This window comes from Camellia sinensis, chromosome 10 (genome assembly GCF_055761805.1).
Source record: "Camellia sinensis isolate YWXY chromosome 10, ASM5576180v1, whole genome shotgun sequence".
NCBI lineage: Eukaryota > Viridiplantae > Streptophyta > Magnoliopsida > Ericales > Theaceae > Camellia > Camellia sinensis.
This window is the reverse complement of record NC_138970.1, coordinates 37,355,690-37,372,634: the sequence shown is the minus strand read 5'-3', so window position 1 is coordinate 37,372,634 and position 16,945 is coordinate 37,355,690. Positions and strand designations below refer to the sequence as shown.

The 16,945-nt window shown below is 33.2% G+C and overlaps 2 protein-coding genes across 3 annotated transcripts; one reads left to right on the top strand and one right to left on the bottom strand.

Annotated features, from left to right (window-relative positions):
• The first annotated feature begins 5,470 nt into the window (after positions 1-5,470).
• LOC114274411 (clathrin light chain 2) lies at positions 5,471-9,344 on the top strand. The gene is made up of 3 exons (XM_028216325.2): positions 5,471-5,826; positions 7,977-8,130; positions 8,726-9,344. The coding sequence occupies exons 1-3, from the start codon at positions 5,570-5,572 to the stop codon at positions 9,071-9,073; spliced, it is 759 nt and encodes a 252-aa protein (XP_028072126.2). The 5' UTR covers positions 5,471-5,569; the 3' UTR covers positions 9,074-9,344.
• A 308-nt stretch (positions 9,345-9,652) lies between these two features.
• Positions 9,653-15,958, bottom strand: LOC114274410 (cold-responsive protein kinase 1). 2 transcript variants are annotated; one of them, XM_028216324.2, is made up of 7 exons: positions 15,623-15,845; positions 15,430-15,515; positions 13,438-13,550; positions 13,013-13,223; positions 12,344-12,581; positions 10,946-11,096; positions 9,653-10,256 (listed from the first exon to the last, which is right to left on the bottom strand). In XM_028216324.2, the coding sequence occupies exons 2-7, from the start codon at positions 15,491-15,493 to the stop codon at positions 9,897-9,899; spliced, it is 1,137 nt and encodes a 378-aa protein (XP_028072125.2). In that variant the 5' UTR covers positions 15,494-15,515; positions 15,623-15,845; the 3' UTR covers positions 9,653-9,896. The 2 variants fall into 2 exon arrangements, with proteins under 2 accessions (XP_028072125.2, XP_082747378.1); XM_082891252.1 differs by having other exon boundaries at positions 15,430-15,958.
• Positions 15,959-16,945: the final 987 nt, after the last annotated feature.

Sequence of the window (16,945 nt, the reverse complement as noted above, 5' to 3'; positions counted from 1 at the left end):
TTGACCAGATGTTCTAATTGTTGTATTATGCCATTTTAGCTATATATATAGAGCCTTAAAGCTCATTTGAGCTCATCGTTTGTCATTCTTGAGTGCAAAAATCTGAGAGAGCTTCTAGAGAGAGAGAGAACTCTCATTTTAGAGAGAGAGCGAGAAAATTGAAGGATTAAAACTTAATTTTTGAAGATTAAAAAGAGAAGCTCTAAGATTTATAATAATTTGGCTTATCCAAGATTCTAGTAAGCCTTTAGCCCTCAATTCTTGAAGATTATGTGTTTTAAAGTTGAGTTCATGGATTATACATGATCATTTGCAAGTATTTTGTTAGAGGAAGTCAAGAAAATGTCATAGCTTCACATGCGTACATAAATATGAAGAATTCTGCCATGATTGAGTTTGCTCTTGAGCATCTAAGTTGTTATTGTAAGTTATTTGGTACATGCATATGTAATTCATCATGTTTTGGAGTTTAAAGTCATGTTTTGAAAGGGATTTCTCACATGCATGGAGCTTTTGAGCTTAGTTTTGCTAAAAACCATGGAGTTGGAGAAAAATGGTTTATAAAACTTACATGCATGAAAGTTTGAACTCAATTTTGGTTAAATTCATGAGATTTTAAGTTGTATATGAGTTTTTATCGTGTTTCCAAGTTTTTGGACAAAGCATGCATGAGTTTGCCTTTGAAATTGCATGTTTGGAGCTCAAATTCTATTCTGGAAAACCCAGAAAATTTGCAGACCGCTCAAGCGAAAAATGCAAGCTCCTAGAAGTTTTGCAGACATAAATCTTGGCTCGAGCGACAGAACCTGCGCTCAAGCGACCACCTTTTGTTTTGAACTTTGGCTCGAGCGAAGGAAGCTGAGCTCGAGCGTAAAACGAGAGCTCTCAGAACTTTTGCAAACCAAGGGGTTCGCTCGACCGACCATAGTTGTGCTTGAGCAAACTGCCCTATTTTTTAAAATTTTGTTAAGTGTTTCAAAGTACATATTTGCATCCTCATTCCATCTTGGGCATTCTTAAGCCATGGTTAAGTCACAATAATTAAGATAAGAATTAGAAACACGCTAAGAAAGAAATAGAATAAGTTAAGAGATTACAAAAAGTGTGTTTCAATGTGTATAAGCAATGTGATATAAAAGACAAGAAATCAATGTAGAAAAGCTAGGCCATATTGGCCACACGGATGTGTAATAATAAGTCATGCTTTGTGCTATGTACGTTTGCAATTGTAGGTCGAGATTTGGAGACCGAACGACTGTTTATAGAAGCCCACTATGAGTAATATTATTGTAAAGATATGTTCATATGAATTATGTTCCAAATGTGATTCGATAAGTTATAATTTCTAAAATGTGATTTTGTTAACATGAACAAATGTCCTATTTGAAATCTATTACGGCATGTTAATGCGGGTCCATAATATATATGTGATTACGAGATCTCGTTAGCCACTTGACAAAGTGGTTATGTGTTTAATCGGTATCCAGAACCGATTACTCTCGTCGGATAACGATATGATATGTTCTATTAGATGTACCATTATTATGTTCGGATATGAGAACTGATTCTGTTATGATCTATTTTATGAATATGATATGTTCAGAATTTGTTCACTAACCTCTTTACCTTAATGTTATTCACGGGGCTTTAGCTCATTGTTTGTATATATATGTAGGTGAGCGAATGCAAGATCAGGCCTGAGGGCTTCTGTCTGGTTCTGTTTTGTCATGCCAACCATTGCACCTCACGAGAAAGTTCCTAGAAAGATGTTTTGTGATCAAGGCTCAAGTTCTTCTTGTCTTTTGTTTATTTTGTATATAGGGCTAAGTCCTTTTTTGTTTTATCTGTATACGGTTGGCGTAAGAATAGTGATGTTGTGATATATGTATGTAATTGTATATTAAAGTTTATGTCCCATATAAGCCAGCATAACTCATTGGACAATTATATTTTTAATATTTGCTTCCATTAGCCCTTTATATTTTGTTTAATCTGTTCAGAGGCCGTAGGTAATCTTAGGATTACTGGCCAGTTACGACACTAAACCTATAGGGGCGGGTTTGGCTCGTGATAGTTAAACTACAAGGTTGGTAAGAGAGATATTAATTTGGTTTTGAAATGGTCTTGAGATTTAATGAAGAGCCTAAAAAACAATGCGGATCATAATGTTTTTTTTAGCAAAGTGGCTTGGTATGGGTGGTTTATTTGGAAAGAGAAAAATGATTTTGTGTTTAATAAAAAAAATTGTAGAGCCCTCCTCGACTTTATATCAAGCTTGAGTAGCTATGGCTAAATTTGAAAGAGCTTTGGACCACAATAGAAGGCAACAACCTCATTCATTTGAGAGAGGTTTACGTAGAAAAGGTGGTTGGCAACCCCCTGCTATTAGGTGTTTCAAGGTGGAAGTGGCTGTTTTGCGAGATTTCAAGGGGAGGGTGTTTGATGGGTTTAGGCTATTTTGGAAAGATGGTTATAATCAGTTTTTTTGTGAGAGAAGAAGTGTGTTATAATTTGAAAAACAGATTATAACCTACTTTCCAAAATAAGCCTAAGAAAGTTTGCATTAATTCTTCCATGCAAGGCGAGGCTCTCCCATGTCGATGGGCTTGTTTATTTGCTCAAGTAACTGAATTTTCAAATGTGGAAATTAACGGGGAAAAAAAGTTGATTATACACTTAAGCGTCACTGAAACATATTCTCCATGGGAATGTGGGGTGATCATCAATGACATCAAGGTGTTGGTAGAGCGAGGGTTGGGTTCCTAGGTCTGCAAACAAGGTGGCTCATTAGGGGGTGAAAACTTTCCTATCTGAACAACTCCCTCCTAATTGGGTTGTCTGTTCTCCTGTTCTTGCCTGTTTGATCGATGTCGTTTAGGTCTTGTTTGGGGAGTAATTATTTTAGTTAAAAAGATAAAAAGTCACTATAAAAAGTCATTATAAATTGTCACATCATTCTCTTTATTTTTTTTATATATTTTTTTATAAAAAATTAAAAAATTATCAAAATAATTTATTTCCAAACGAGACCTTAGTTTGTTATTGTGCTTCAATTTCTCTGTTAAAAAAAAAAAACTCCTTCACACCACATTAGGCCTAATGTCTTGTAGTCATTAGGCCTAATGTCTTAATTCCTAAAAAAATATTTCAAAGATACAGATATTGAAAATTTTCAAAAGCATTAGATGAGAAATAAAACAAAGAAAAATATTAGATAGTTGAATTTGTATGATTTAAACGTTTTGAATGTATCAAAATAATATCATTTTATCTTTAAAATAATATTATTTTAAAACATTTTAATTATTCAGACTATAAAAATTCATACGACCATGCTGCAGACCCTCAGTGAGGGTCGCACTCCCAGTGAGGTGGCGAGCCCTCACTGGCTGAAACTCAAAAAAAAAAAAAAAAATTTTTTTTTTTGTTTAGTCACAACACACCATTTCAGTGGGGGTCGAACCTCAGTGGGTTCCGAAGCATTTTTCAAAATTAATATTATCATGGTTGTAAAATAAAATCTGCCAGACACGTACCTTGACTGCAACTTGAAAATCAAAGGTGGCGCTGTTCAGTGCACGCCACATTCATAGTACCTGAGTCTTACGAGTGCATCACACATGTCAATCTCTTATTTGCCGAATTCGTGCTCAATAGCAAACGACAGAAACTAGAGGGTTTGGATGTTATACTAATATATTAAAATATATTTTTTTAAGTTATGTCAAATAATTAATTAAAAAATTAATTTATTCTATCTATTTTGTATATATTATTATGTAAGAAGTCAAAAAAATTATTTAAAAAATTAATTGTTAAAAATTTTTATTTTTTACAATGACTTGAAAAATCAGTTGAGATTATCTAAGTTAATTTATGACAAATTAGTAAAATTATAAGATTTTAATTGTGAGTTTCAAATATTTTTTCATCACGGGATAATATTATGGTATATATCACATATGTAAGTTAGGCTATTTGTGAGTTTTTTTGTTTATTTTAATTTTTAGATTGGGCTATTTGTGAATTTAATTACTACAAATGACATATTTTAATATATGAGACTCATAATTAAAAAAAAAGTTAGGGCAAATTACATATACCTCCCTCGAAGTTTAGCTAAATTACAGATACCCCTGAGGTTTCAGAAATTACAGATAGCTCCCTGATGTTTATATTTTCATAACATATTGCCCCATGAGGTTTATATTTTCATAACAATTTACCCCCTAATTTGTTATACAAATAGTACCTTCAGGGGGGTATCTGTAATTTCTCGAACCTCAGGGGATATTTGTAATTTTGCTAAACCTCGAGGGGGTATATGTAATTTGCCCAAAAAGTTATAATCAAACATTACATAAGTATAATAAACAATTCTTAGATTATAACTAAAATAATGTCATAACTAATATCACAATAAATTATAACTAATAAAACGATAGATTAAAGATCAAAAAGTTTATAACTAGAGTGTATATATCTCATAAAATTTCCCATTATAATATACAAATATAAAATGATATGTTGAGTTATAAGTATTATCATTTTAAAATTTAAAACTCATGGAACATTTTATTTACAAATTTGTACTCATATCATTTTGATGAATAATTTTAATAAAAATGAAACAAAAAAATGTTTAGAATTCAATATCAACAGTTAATATTTATTTAAAAAAAGTTACTATCCCAGATATGAGCCTAGAATTTTCTGAATGAGATGTTTGTATGATAGAGATTCAATTGTCTGAATGAGATGTGTGTATGATAGAGATTCAATTGGTATAATGCGGATATAATATAAGTATGAAATGAATGTAAGCCCATATTGATATTTCTGAATAAATTTAGCTAAAATTTTAGTATTACTATATTTATTTAAAGAGGAACCCCACAACCACTCTCAACACCATCGTCGCCACCATAACCACCGTCACTACCATCTATACCTCATTACTACCACCATCACCCTTGCCACACCACTGCCGCCATCACCACCCCCAACACCTCCACTTTCACCTCCACCCTACTGTCACTATTGCCATCATCACTAATACAACTATTAATACATTAATTTTAAAGATACAACCAAATATAAGAAAATATTTTCTAAAAAAGTTTTCTATATAAAATATTTTCCAAATTTTTTTTCTAAAAAATATTTTATACCGAAACAAATGAGCCGTAATGAAAAAATATAATTTTATAATTTAGTTAATTTAAATCATACAATCAAACACTTATTAATTAGTTATTGAGTTTATTTGTTCAAAATTATAAAAAAAAATATATATATATATATATATATTATAATTTAAGATGTTAAACTAATTCTAATTTTTTTAATCAATTAAATTTTAACTGTTATTGATTTCAATTAAATTTTAACAGTTATTGATTTATTTATATAATTATTTTTTTAAAATGAAAACGATAGTTTAAAAATAAAATAAAATAAAAATTGTGATAATAAATTAATCATTTATTAGCAGCAGAGAACAAGAAGAAAAGACATTCGACTAAACTGTCGCCTAGAGAGAGAGAGAGAGAGTCGGAGAGGCATCATCATGTCATCGTTCACCGGCTCTTCCGCCGCCGTTCCTCCACCGTTAGACGACGGCGACGACGAGAGTCGATTGTCTTCGCGGCGAGTTGACTCGTTCTTTGCTGACGGCGAGTCGGTGATGGAACCGGCCGAAGAAGATGACGTGTTCTCGACGGAACGGAATGGAAACGGTGGTTTCGTGGCCTCGGACGGACCAATTCTTCCCCCTCCAGCGGAGATGGAGCCGGAAGAGGGCTTTGCCCTCAGGGAGTGGCGCAGGTGCGATTTTATTTTATATCAATCTTCAATCTCTCTCTCTCTCTCTCTCTCTCTCTCTATCTATATATATATATATTAGACATACACACATGTATATGATGATTTGCTTGGTGATTTCCTGATTTCAATTTTGGATTTGAACAGTGAAGAATTTACTATAAGCTCATACTAAATTGATGCGTATGACACACTATTACCATTCATTTTGTGCTTAGATTGTTGCCTTTTTTGGTGTCTGATATATTTTTGAAGTCAATTGTATTTATATATTGTTATATATGTTTCTCTTATTTTTTATTTTTTGTAGTTTTTTTGTTTTGTGTACATTGTGTGAATTTTTCTTATGATTGTGAATTATGGTTTTAGTGCTTTGATTGATGCTTTTTATGGTGTCTGATAATATAACTATGAACTCAATTGTATGTATATATTGCTATATATGTTTCTGTTAGTTTTAGTTTTTTTTTTTTTTTTGGGGGGGGGGGGGGGCGGGTCAATTTTTCTTATAATTGTGAATCATGGTTTTAAATATCAGTCATTATATAGTATCGGGCCGTTTTGTTGAAGAATAATGGTATGAGAAGTTCAAAATCCCAAATCCTAATGCATAATGGGCAATTCAATATGTAACGGGTGATACAGGTTTGGTTTGGGAAGTGAGTTGATTTTTTGACTTTTTAATTTTTTTGATTATTTTAGTTTGGGTTAAAAAGTTTGGTTTGGGAAGGATTTTTTGACTTTTTTTTGTAAGAGAAGAGTTTAATGATTATGGATTAAATGTGATGTTTTGTTTGGTGTGATTAAAATAGTCTATTTTATCTTTTGTGGCTAAAATAGCCACAAACCATCTTCCCAAACCTAACCTTAAAATCCTATTGTAAATTTGGTGATACAAACTTTACTTATTTGTTGTCATACAACTCTCATTATTTTTCTATATATTTTTTTCGTAATAAGACAGAAAATTATTAAAATAATATATTTCTAAACGAGGCTATGCATATATAACAATATTAGTATGAGATGTATTACACATCGGAGTGTTTGTGTTTGTGCTTCTTATTATGAATATAAGTAGGGTTGAGCATAGAGTTATCCGAATCACACAATCTGATCAACTCATACCGATCCGCATACAAATGGGTCGTTTTGCAGATACAATGTGGGTAGATGCGGTTTGGAATATGACATTATTGCGGGTTGCGAATGGGTTGCGGGTCTTACCCACACCCACAAGAATTCACCTGCACTTATTTTATTTTTTATGATGGAGTTTACGAGTTTGCAAATGTTTTTATTTTATTTAATTGATTTGAATTGAATGAAATTTGACAACAATTTATTATTATGTTATTATTGCATTTTGGATGAATGTAAAAGTTAATGAAGAATTACTTTTAGGTAAGTTTAGGATTTTGAATGATTTTACTTTAATTGTATTATTTTGTAGTGAATGATTTTGATGATTTAGTTTAAGATTTTGAAAAATGTGCTTGTGTTAGTTTATGATTTTATTTAAAAGTTTAGGATTTTGAATGATTTGTTTGTATTAAGAATTGATTTTGCTGTGTTTTTAATTTTATAAATTTTAATTCATTAATTATTAATGTTAATCATTTTAGAAAATAGGAAAAAAAGGGCCCAAAATAAATATTTACAAAATAGGGGAAAAAAATGTCCAAAATAATTTTTTTTTTAAAATTTCAATCCGCAAACCGCCCGCAACGGCCTGCACATCCGTGAACCCTATCCTTACAAACTGCAACCCGCACTGATGGTGGTTACGAGTTCAATTTTTTCAAACCGCACATATGAGAGCGGGTTCAAACCGCAAAACAAATTGTTCAAAACCAAACCGCGAGCACCCCTAAATATAAGTATCAATATGAGATATTGCACATGTTTATAAATATTTATAGAATAATACTATATATATCAATTGATATACCAATTAATATACTAACAGGTGCATAATTTTAGAAGTTTTTAGTATTTGTAATTTGTATAATAGGTAGGGTCAGTAATAATATTATAACATATGTTGGTACACTAATTAGTATACTAATTGGTGCATGTAGTACCACCGATATTTATATGTATCTCTCAGATTTGGTGGTGTGTTTTTGCTGTGATTGTGAATGTATGGGCAGGCAAAACGCGATTAAATTAGAGGAGAAGGAGAAGAGGGAGAAAGAAATGTTGAGAGAAATAATCGAGGAAGCTGATGAATACAAAGTTGAGTTCTACAGGAGGCAGAAGCTTGCAAGTGAGAACAACAAAGCTGCGAACCGGGAAAAGGAGAAGGTAATCTCTGGGAGAGAAAAAAAAATTACCATTTTAATTTTATCATTTGACTTTGATTTTGTTGTTCCGATAATTAGTTTGGCTAATGATGTTTTTGAGTTGAGCTGCTATTTTTCCTAGATATGCTTGTGTTGGGGAAATAAATTGCAGAATTTAGGACTTGTTTGGTATATTTTCATTTTACGGGAAGCACAGATAAATTTCTATATTTTGCTGCATAACTTGCATTTGGGAGCACAGGATTCATGAGTTGGATTTGAAATTGCCCAACACAGTTTTTGAAAATTGCATATTCAACCAAATCAGCTCAAATGGAATTTTGTTTGTTGTTAAATTATAACTATGCCATGGAAAGGCTATCTTATGGAGAGAATTTTAATATACTTCATCAAGTTATGGAAAATATAACTACATCGATATCCAAGTTTCAAAATGAAAATATACTTGGTACCTTTCTCTGTTTTTTGATCAAATTAGATGCATACAGGACCATATAGATCATAGAAATTATATTTGAATTGAATTTTGATATTTCCAACTACCATGAAATTTTACATCTCTGCTACCCTGACTTGGATCTTTATTATTATTGCAGCTATTCTTGGAAAGACAAGAGAAGTTCCACACAGAAGCCAACAAGACTTACTGGAAAGCAATTGCAGAGCTCATCCCCAACGAAGTCCCGACTATAGAGAAGAGGGGGAAGAAGGAGAAAGAAAAGCAGCCTTCCATTGTCGTGATCCAAGGCCCCAAGCCGGGAAAGCCAACTGATCTTTCAAGGATGCGTCATATACTTGTGAAACTCAAGCACAACCCACCTCCCCACATGAACCCTAAACCATCACCGTCCTCGGAAACCAAGAAAGATGCCAAAACCGGCCCATCATCTCCCGTTGCCGCCTCTCCCAAGCTTGCAGCTCCTGAGGCTGTAGCTGCTGCATGAGAGTGAAGCAGCCATGTGATATATATCTGATTCTGTTTGTAGAAAACTGTTTGCAGCCTTAAGCAGAGAGGTTGAGTTTGTGTTATATTGGACGTTGAAATGTGTGAAAGTCTGTATTAAGTAGTTTTAGAGCTGCAACTGTGTTTGGTTTTGTTTTTAGGATCTGTTTTTCCTTTAAAAACACTAAAAAACTTATTTGGTGTAAAAATATCTGTATATTCTCGCATCTTTTATGCTATGATTGTATGTACATTCTCATATCTTCACGCAATGTTTCTGTTTGGTAGGTTTCAGACCAATTTTTTGTTTGAATTTTTCATTTTTCAGTGTCAGTCAGAGAACAATTTATAGATGGGAAACTCATTTTCCATGGAAAGGAAATTGGAAACTTCCATTTGTTAATGGATTGGACCTCAATCATCAGAACAATTTCATTTTGGCCATTGTTATTGGGTTTTTTCTCTCCAACAAATAACTAGTTCAAACTTGCTGCTAGCTACCAAAAACCAAATATATAATAATAATAATATATAAATAACGAAAGAAAGAAAGAAAGAAAAGTATGCAACACACGACACGTGGCAACCAAATCATTTTTATTAGGTTAACAAAAAATATAATACAACTGTTAAGCCATGGTGAGCAAAACAAAAAATTTACTATGCCCCAAAAAGAATAGAAGAAGAAGAAACTCCAAAAGAGCAGACTATTTTACCGGCACCTATGAGGGGAGAGAAAAAAGGGCAGTTAAAAGGTTATGACTAACAAGGCAATAGTTTAAAATATAATATAAATTTACGCGGCACACGGTGGATGATGTATATCACCTAGGAAGCATCTGTGTCACACTGTGAGAGCTATCCATCTGGATTGAAGTTTCAGAAGGGTTTATCGATTGCTTGCCTTTGTTTGTCGATGATGATGTCTCATGCGAACTAGTACCAACCAAACCCCGAGAGGTATGCGCCCTATAGACCCCCGGCTCTGTCAATAAGTTATCCTTGAGGTGAACCTCTTTTGAAAGCATTTCCACCACTTGTTTCATGCTCGGTCTTTGGTGAGAAGCTGCTTGGGTGCAAAAAAGTGCGACCTTGATGAACCGTATTACCTCGTTCTCAGGATATTCAGCCAGTTCGGGATCAACAATGGAAAGAAGGCTACCTTCTTCTCTCAACTTCCATGTCTGCAACAACGTTGTTATTTATGTCAACACATGTATAAAAATAACTGACTTGTAAATAATAGTCATTTTAGTTTTGACTTCTAAAGATTTTGGTCCCTAGTTCATATACACAGATGGATTACATAATTACATCTATAGTTGAATGAAGCCTAAATTCCCAAATTCTCTACTAGGTTATTTTTGTACAAAAGAGAGATACATAGGCGAAACCTAGTCGGGTGTCATGAAATTGCATAATTCTAACAGAGTGACATAATTTCCACAGCCGTTTCTATGTAGACGTCAGACTAGGTGTAGGAAGAAGAGGAATGTGGAACACAAAATTGGGGACGGCTTCAAATTTGAGATTAGAAGTCATCCAACGGGAAGAATTTCCAATTTTATGGACCTAAATTATCAATAGGCTCCCCAAGTACATTGAAAATTTGTTGGAAATATGAACAGAAAAAGCACATAATACAAAATCACTTTCCCTTTGAATGGATGGTATGAATATTGTGCACCATATGAAGTTTTATGATAAGAACAGATGACTTTGAATCTCATAAATGCTCCTCCAATTAAGCAGTGATAAGACACCACGGGGCCCACATTTTCCATTTTTTCTCATGTTTTCTTGAAAATAAAATAAATAAATTATAAAATTGCTAAATGGTCAGTGTAATCAAGATAATAATTCCAAAACCTACCCATTCCACCAGAACCAACAGATCGTCTCCAAATGCTGCCTTACTACTACTTCTGCCGCTTATTATTTCAAGTAAAAGTACCCCAAAGCTATACACATCTGCCTTCTTCGTAAGCTGTCCTAACAAGGCGTACTCAGGGGCTAGGTATCCCCTGCAGAATTTAAATGAACATTTAGATACAGAGAGGAAGCAACAAATAGAAGAAACAAAAAAAAAAAAGGAGAGAGAGAGGAGAGGATAGCATAGCTGAGCAGAGAATTCTACCTTGCCATGGTACAAAAGATAATAAGGATGCAAATAATAATCACATTGTGCATATATAGCACATAAGCAAAGTAACAGATCTTTTGAAAGAATCATTTATACTGCGAACCACCATTATATTTTTCTTAAAAATTGGTATGTTTGGTTTGTGTTTGAGAGATGTGTTTTAGAGATAAAAAGTACGAAAAGTTGTTTGGTTTGGTTTTTTTCAAAAGATGTTTTGGAAAATTATTTTGAGAGAGAGTTTTGGAAAAAGTGATTGATTTGATGTGTGTGAGAGAGAGATTTGTTTGGAAAACTTGTTTGGTTTACAAGTTTTGAGAAATTTTTTTGGGAAAATTTGTTTGGTTTGATTACTTTTAAAAACTTATTTGTAGAGAAAATTTCCCAAAAATTTTTTAGAAATACAAACCAAACGAACCCATAACCTCTTCATGTCATTAGGTAAATTATACCAAGTTCAAACTTTCCCAACATTGCTAGAAATAATAGGTAAGGCACATTCGCTGCAATTAATTTTAAGAAAGACCAACACATGCCATTGGTAACTTAAAGCACACACTTCATAATGCATCGCTTGAGTGCATCCCATGGATCAGCAGCCAACAATTACTCCTCCCATTAAGCAAGTAACCAAAATAAAAGTCTAATGCTGTGTTTGGTTGGGGGATTTGGGGAGGGATTTAGAAAGGGAAAAGGAAAAGGTGTGTGAAACTAGGTGAAATGTAGGTACATTTTATTCACATTTCACCTAACTTTTCCCTTTCCCTTTCCAAATCCCTCGTCAAATCCTCCAACCAAACACAGCGTAAAGGAACTAAAGTAGATATTCTGTCAAATAATAAAATTGTGCATCACACCACTGGCTGAAAATTCTACCATTGTAAAAGAAAGAGCAAGCTATACCCGTTTTACAGTTATCAAAGAGGAAGCGACCTAAAATAAATAATGCAACCCTATACTGTACCTACAGACTCTAGTTTAAATTTTATTTCTTTTTGGGTGAATTAAATTTATTTTAGTTTAAATTTTATTTCATCATCTAAGCTAACTAATTTCCCAACAGGGCCATAATTCAGGTAGTTCACCTAGGCAACATAAAAAGAATGAAATGCAATAAAAAATAATGCTTACACTGTTCCTGCCACTCGAGTACTAATATGAGTGACATTGTCTGGAAAAAGTTTTGCCAACCCAAAATCTCCTATTTTTGGATTGAAGCTTTCATCAAGAAGTATGTTGCTGGCCTTTATATCACGGTGGACAATATTTGGTTCTGCGTCGTCATGAAGAAATGCAAGACCAGAAGCCGTACCCATACAAATAGCAGCTCTCTTAGGCCAATCCAGAGGAACACGTTTACCTTTTGAACCTGAAACGAAAGACTTCAGATATTTGTTTGCCCCGAAATAACTCATTATATTAGCATATACATACATATGTGTGTATACAAATTTATAAAGCAAATTTATTTTTTTTGTCAAGCACAGATAAATATAGATAGATTATACCAAGTAAAAAAAAAAGAAGAAAGAAAGAAAGAAAAAAGGAACCCGGTTGCTTCACTTCCCCATATTCCACAATTGGCTTGAGGTAACCTTTAACTAAAAAATACTTTACTAATATCAGTAAAAAGGTTATGGAGTGAAAATGTGGAACCACAAGTCATCTTAAATTTCTATTCTTACAGTTTTGATTTTAGTACATACACTGTATTTTATGATTTATGTTTTCCTTTTTAATCCATTAGAACCAAAATCAGAACCACCTAGTAACAACTAATTTTAACATTATGGGAATTACCAAGTATAGCGCTAGCAAGGCTGTTGTTCTCAAGATATTCGTACACCAATATCCGATGGTTTCCCTCGACACAACAACCAATCAGTTCAACAAGGTTCGGATGCCGGACATTTGAAATCAAATTAATCTCTGTCAAAAACTCATTGGCCCCTTGTTTTGATTCAACAGAAAGACACTTGATGGCGGCATGAGTATCATCCCTTAAAACTCCCTGCACTTATATGTAGTAAATCCCTGGTAAGTATCAAATCCAAAAAAAGAGAGGGAATAAAACAGAAAATGGGAAAATTTGGCTGCACAAGCATGTTTGCACATATATGAGGTACCAAGCAATCTAAAATTTTATTTTCTCTTACCCTCTGTCAAGCAAGAGATGCTAAAGTAACTACATAGTTAACTAGTACAACATAATTTCATTCACTTACCCTAAAGACAACCCCAAAACCACCTCCGCCTATTCTGCTCGATGGATGGAAGTCCTTTGTTGCTGATCTCAATGAATTATACGAAAAGAGCCTCACATGGTTGGTAGAAATCTCTAACAAGGACAGGCAAATAAAATACACAAGCATGTGAATACATTGTGCAGAGCATTAAGGAGAAACTACAAATAGAACAAAAGGAAATATTTGCAAATAGCATCGTAATTCTTTAACAACACAAAAAACTGAAGGTAAATGTGCAAATTTGAACCTTACAAGTTTTATGGTCTGCACATGGGACAAGAGAAAACACTATGGTTCACAGAAATTTTCTTTTTCGTTGAACTCTTTTACTGATTTTCAAAGGTACAATTGGTTTAGTTAGGTCTCCTATAGCTTTCTTCTTGTCCATGCAACCTTCCTGTGGACTTGTATTATGTGCTTTGGCACTTTTTGATGATATATTTTAGTAAACAGAATGGTCTTTTAAGAATCACTTTCTCACATGTCGTCCAAATTAAAAACTAACAAATTTTTTTTGGGGCAGAATTTATAGGATGAGGAAATGTCAATCTACGAAGCAACATACAAGGCTAGGCAGGCCCAACACTATGTTCAGCTGAACTTGAACAGTTTAAGCCATGATTATATAGATTAGGATGAGACCACTGTGCAGGCTTCAGTCTTCTTGGCTTAGCCTAATCCCTAGCACAATGCACATTGAGCCGTAGATACTTAATTAGATTACTACCTTCAAATAATGATTAACCGTTAACAAAAACTAGGCGATCATAGAGGTGAGTCTCCAAACAAACCTGAAGCTAATACTTTGAAAAGCAATGAACTATATTTCATCAAGGCACATGTAATATACGATTCAAGTTTAGACATTCGTATAGATTAACTTGTAGACACCAAAAAATATATATGTTAAAAAGTACATCATAGCTAAAGTTCAAATATTTAAACACTAATGTCTGATATGCATTCCACGTAGTAACAAATATTCTGGACCTTATATTCCATCAAAATAGATTAGGAAAAACCCATTGTTAAACACTTAATTGAAATGGGTACCCAATAGGTTTTTGAAACAGACACATATACAAGATCAGTCAAAAGACCCTTTTTTTTTGATAAAATATTATTGAGAAAGCATCAAGATGATGCAACAAATCCAATAAGGCCACCCCAATTTGGGGAGAACAAAAACAAGTGCTAACCAATCACCTCATCTAGAAAGTCTAAAAAAACAAATAAATCCGGATCTACCTTCCCCTCCAACCAACTATACATAACTATAAGAAGATGATTCTGTAACCAAGAAACACCATGAAAACCTCTAAAAGGGCGCGTCTATTTCGCTCCAACCAAACAACCCACATCAAACATAGTAACCACACCTGCCGACGTCGAAGCCCGAGCCGGACACCTCGCCAAGCCCAAAGCAAATCCAATACCCCCTTTGGTTGAACCCAATCAACCCCAAAGAGTGACCAAACGAAACCCCACAAATACGAAGCCACCAAACAATGCATGCCAAATTGAATTATTGCACCAAATGAACCATTTCTTGTCTCTTTTCAAGCCATTAAGTTCAAACAACGGGTAGGGGTTTTTTGGGTTTTGGGCGCAAGTTCTTGATTTAAAACTCAAATATTTTAGTGATACAACTTCATACTTATCCTGACCCTGACAGTTTTGACCTACTTACTCCTCTCCCCAATGCTCTTCTAAACCTTTTTCTATTAGAATCAAATTGGGACAAATACAATTGGACCGGGTAATTTTTCCATCCTTCACCTCTTTTAACTCAAAAACATCACAAACTAAATATTAACAAGAAAAGAGAAAAAGACGTTTTGCATCAAACAGATACTGAATTTCAATAAACAAAATAATTCACACAATACAGTCACTAAAGATTGATGGAGTCGGTGGTTGAAGGAATTGTTTGATAGATACATATCCATAGAATCAAATTCATGTCCTTACCTTGTTCTTGTGCCAAAGTCTTCTGTTTACAAGATTTGAATCCTCCAAAGCAACTGAAATTCATGGCTTTCACTTACTAAAAACACCTGGACGAGGTCTTCTCTTTCAGTCCAATACACCCAATTCCCAATTTTCAATCATATAAACACTTTCATATATACATAATAACCAACAATTGAGTCAAAGACCCAACCTCATAAAAATCCAGAACCCTAGTCAAGAATCCTTATAGCGATTCATTCATGTGAAAAGAATTGGGTAAGTGCATTTATGTGGGTATATATATATATACATAGATGTAAAACAGTAAGAGATTAGTGATGAGACTGAGATGGGTTTTTTCTTTTGAGTGTGAGATTGTGATAATGAGAGGAACGGAGGCGACAAAGTTGCCATTGAACAGAGAAGGAGAGCGAGAGCGTGATGAAAGTGACATTGGGGGGGTTTACTTGATCGCTCGCGTCTCATTTTTCGTGTGAGAGTTGGCGTGGTGGTTGGTGGGTGGGTGGGAGCAAACAACAATTACAGTAGTCAATACAATACTAGTCAATACAATACAATAGCGAATAATATTATAATTCAATAGTAGTCAATACAACACAATAGCGAATAATATCATATGTATTAATTGATATATAATTGTATTTTCTTTGTTTTAAAATATTAATTTTTTTATTATTATTTTAAAATATTAATTTTTTTTAAAAATTAAGAAATAAAATAATATGAATTTATTATTTTGATTATTTTTAAATTTATTAATAATATAAAAAATATAATTATGACAATTAATATTTTAAAAAAATTGTACTATTAAAGGATAATTTTAAAAAATTAATATTTTGAAAATATAATAATTGTACTATAAAAAAAAATTAGATTTTTTATAAAAAAAAATTTATACTTTTTGATTTTTTACGAAAAGATGTATAAAAAAGTAGAGATATAATGTGATCCAAAAAAGATAAAAAAACAAAAAGTGTGCTTATATAGTATACCCCAAATTTTATACTGATGTACCATGAACGAGTCCAGATCCTCTACTTGAATTATTTCCTTATTTTCTTACTTGCAATGATAGAAATATATTTTAAGATGATCTGACGGTTTAGATTTAACTATTTAAACGACTGCAAGTAGAGAATTCCAATTTTACGGTGAGCCAATATAAAATTGCAACGTAACCAATCATGGTTTTTTCTTCTCTTTCCCTCATATTTCCAATACCAGTCAAACTCCTCTTCCACCATTCATCACAACCCCAACACGCAACAATGCCATTCGTTCCTTAAATGGAAAATTATTAAGGGCGTGTTTGGTAACGTTTACGTTTTCAATTTATATTTACAAAAATTTTATAAACTAATTTTTGTTTATTTTTAGAAAAATATAAACTACAAACGCTTTTGGTAATTGATAAAATGTTTAAAAAAATTTTAAAATATAAAAAAGAGTGAGAAATGGCAAGTGGCGGCGGACGACGGTGGTGGAAAGTGGTGACGGTGGGCGGTGGATA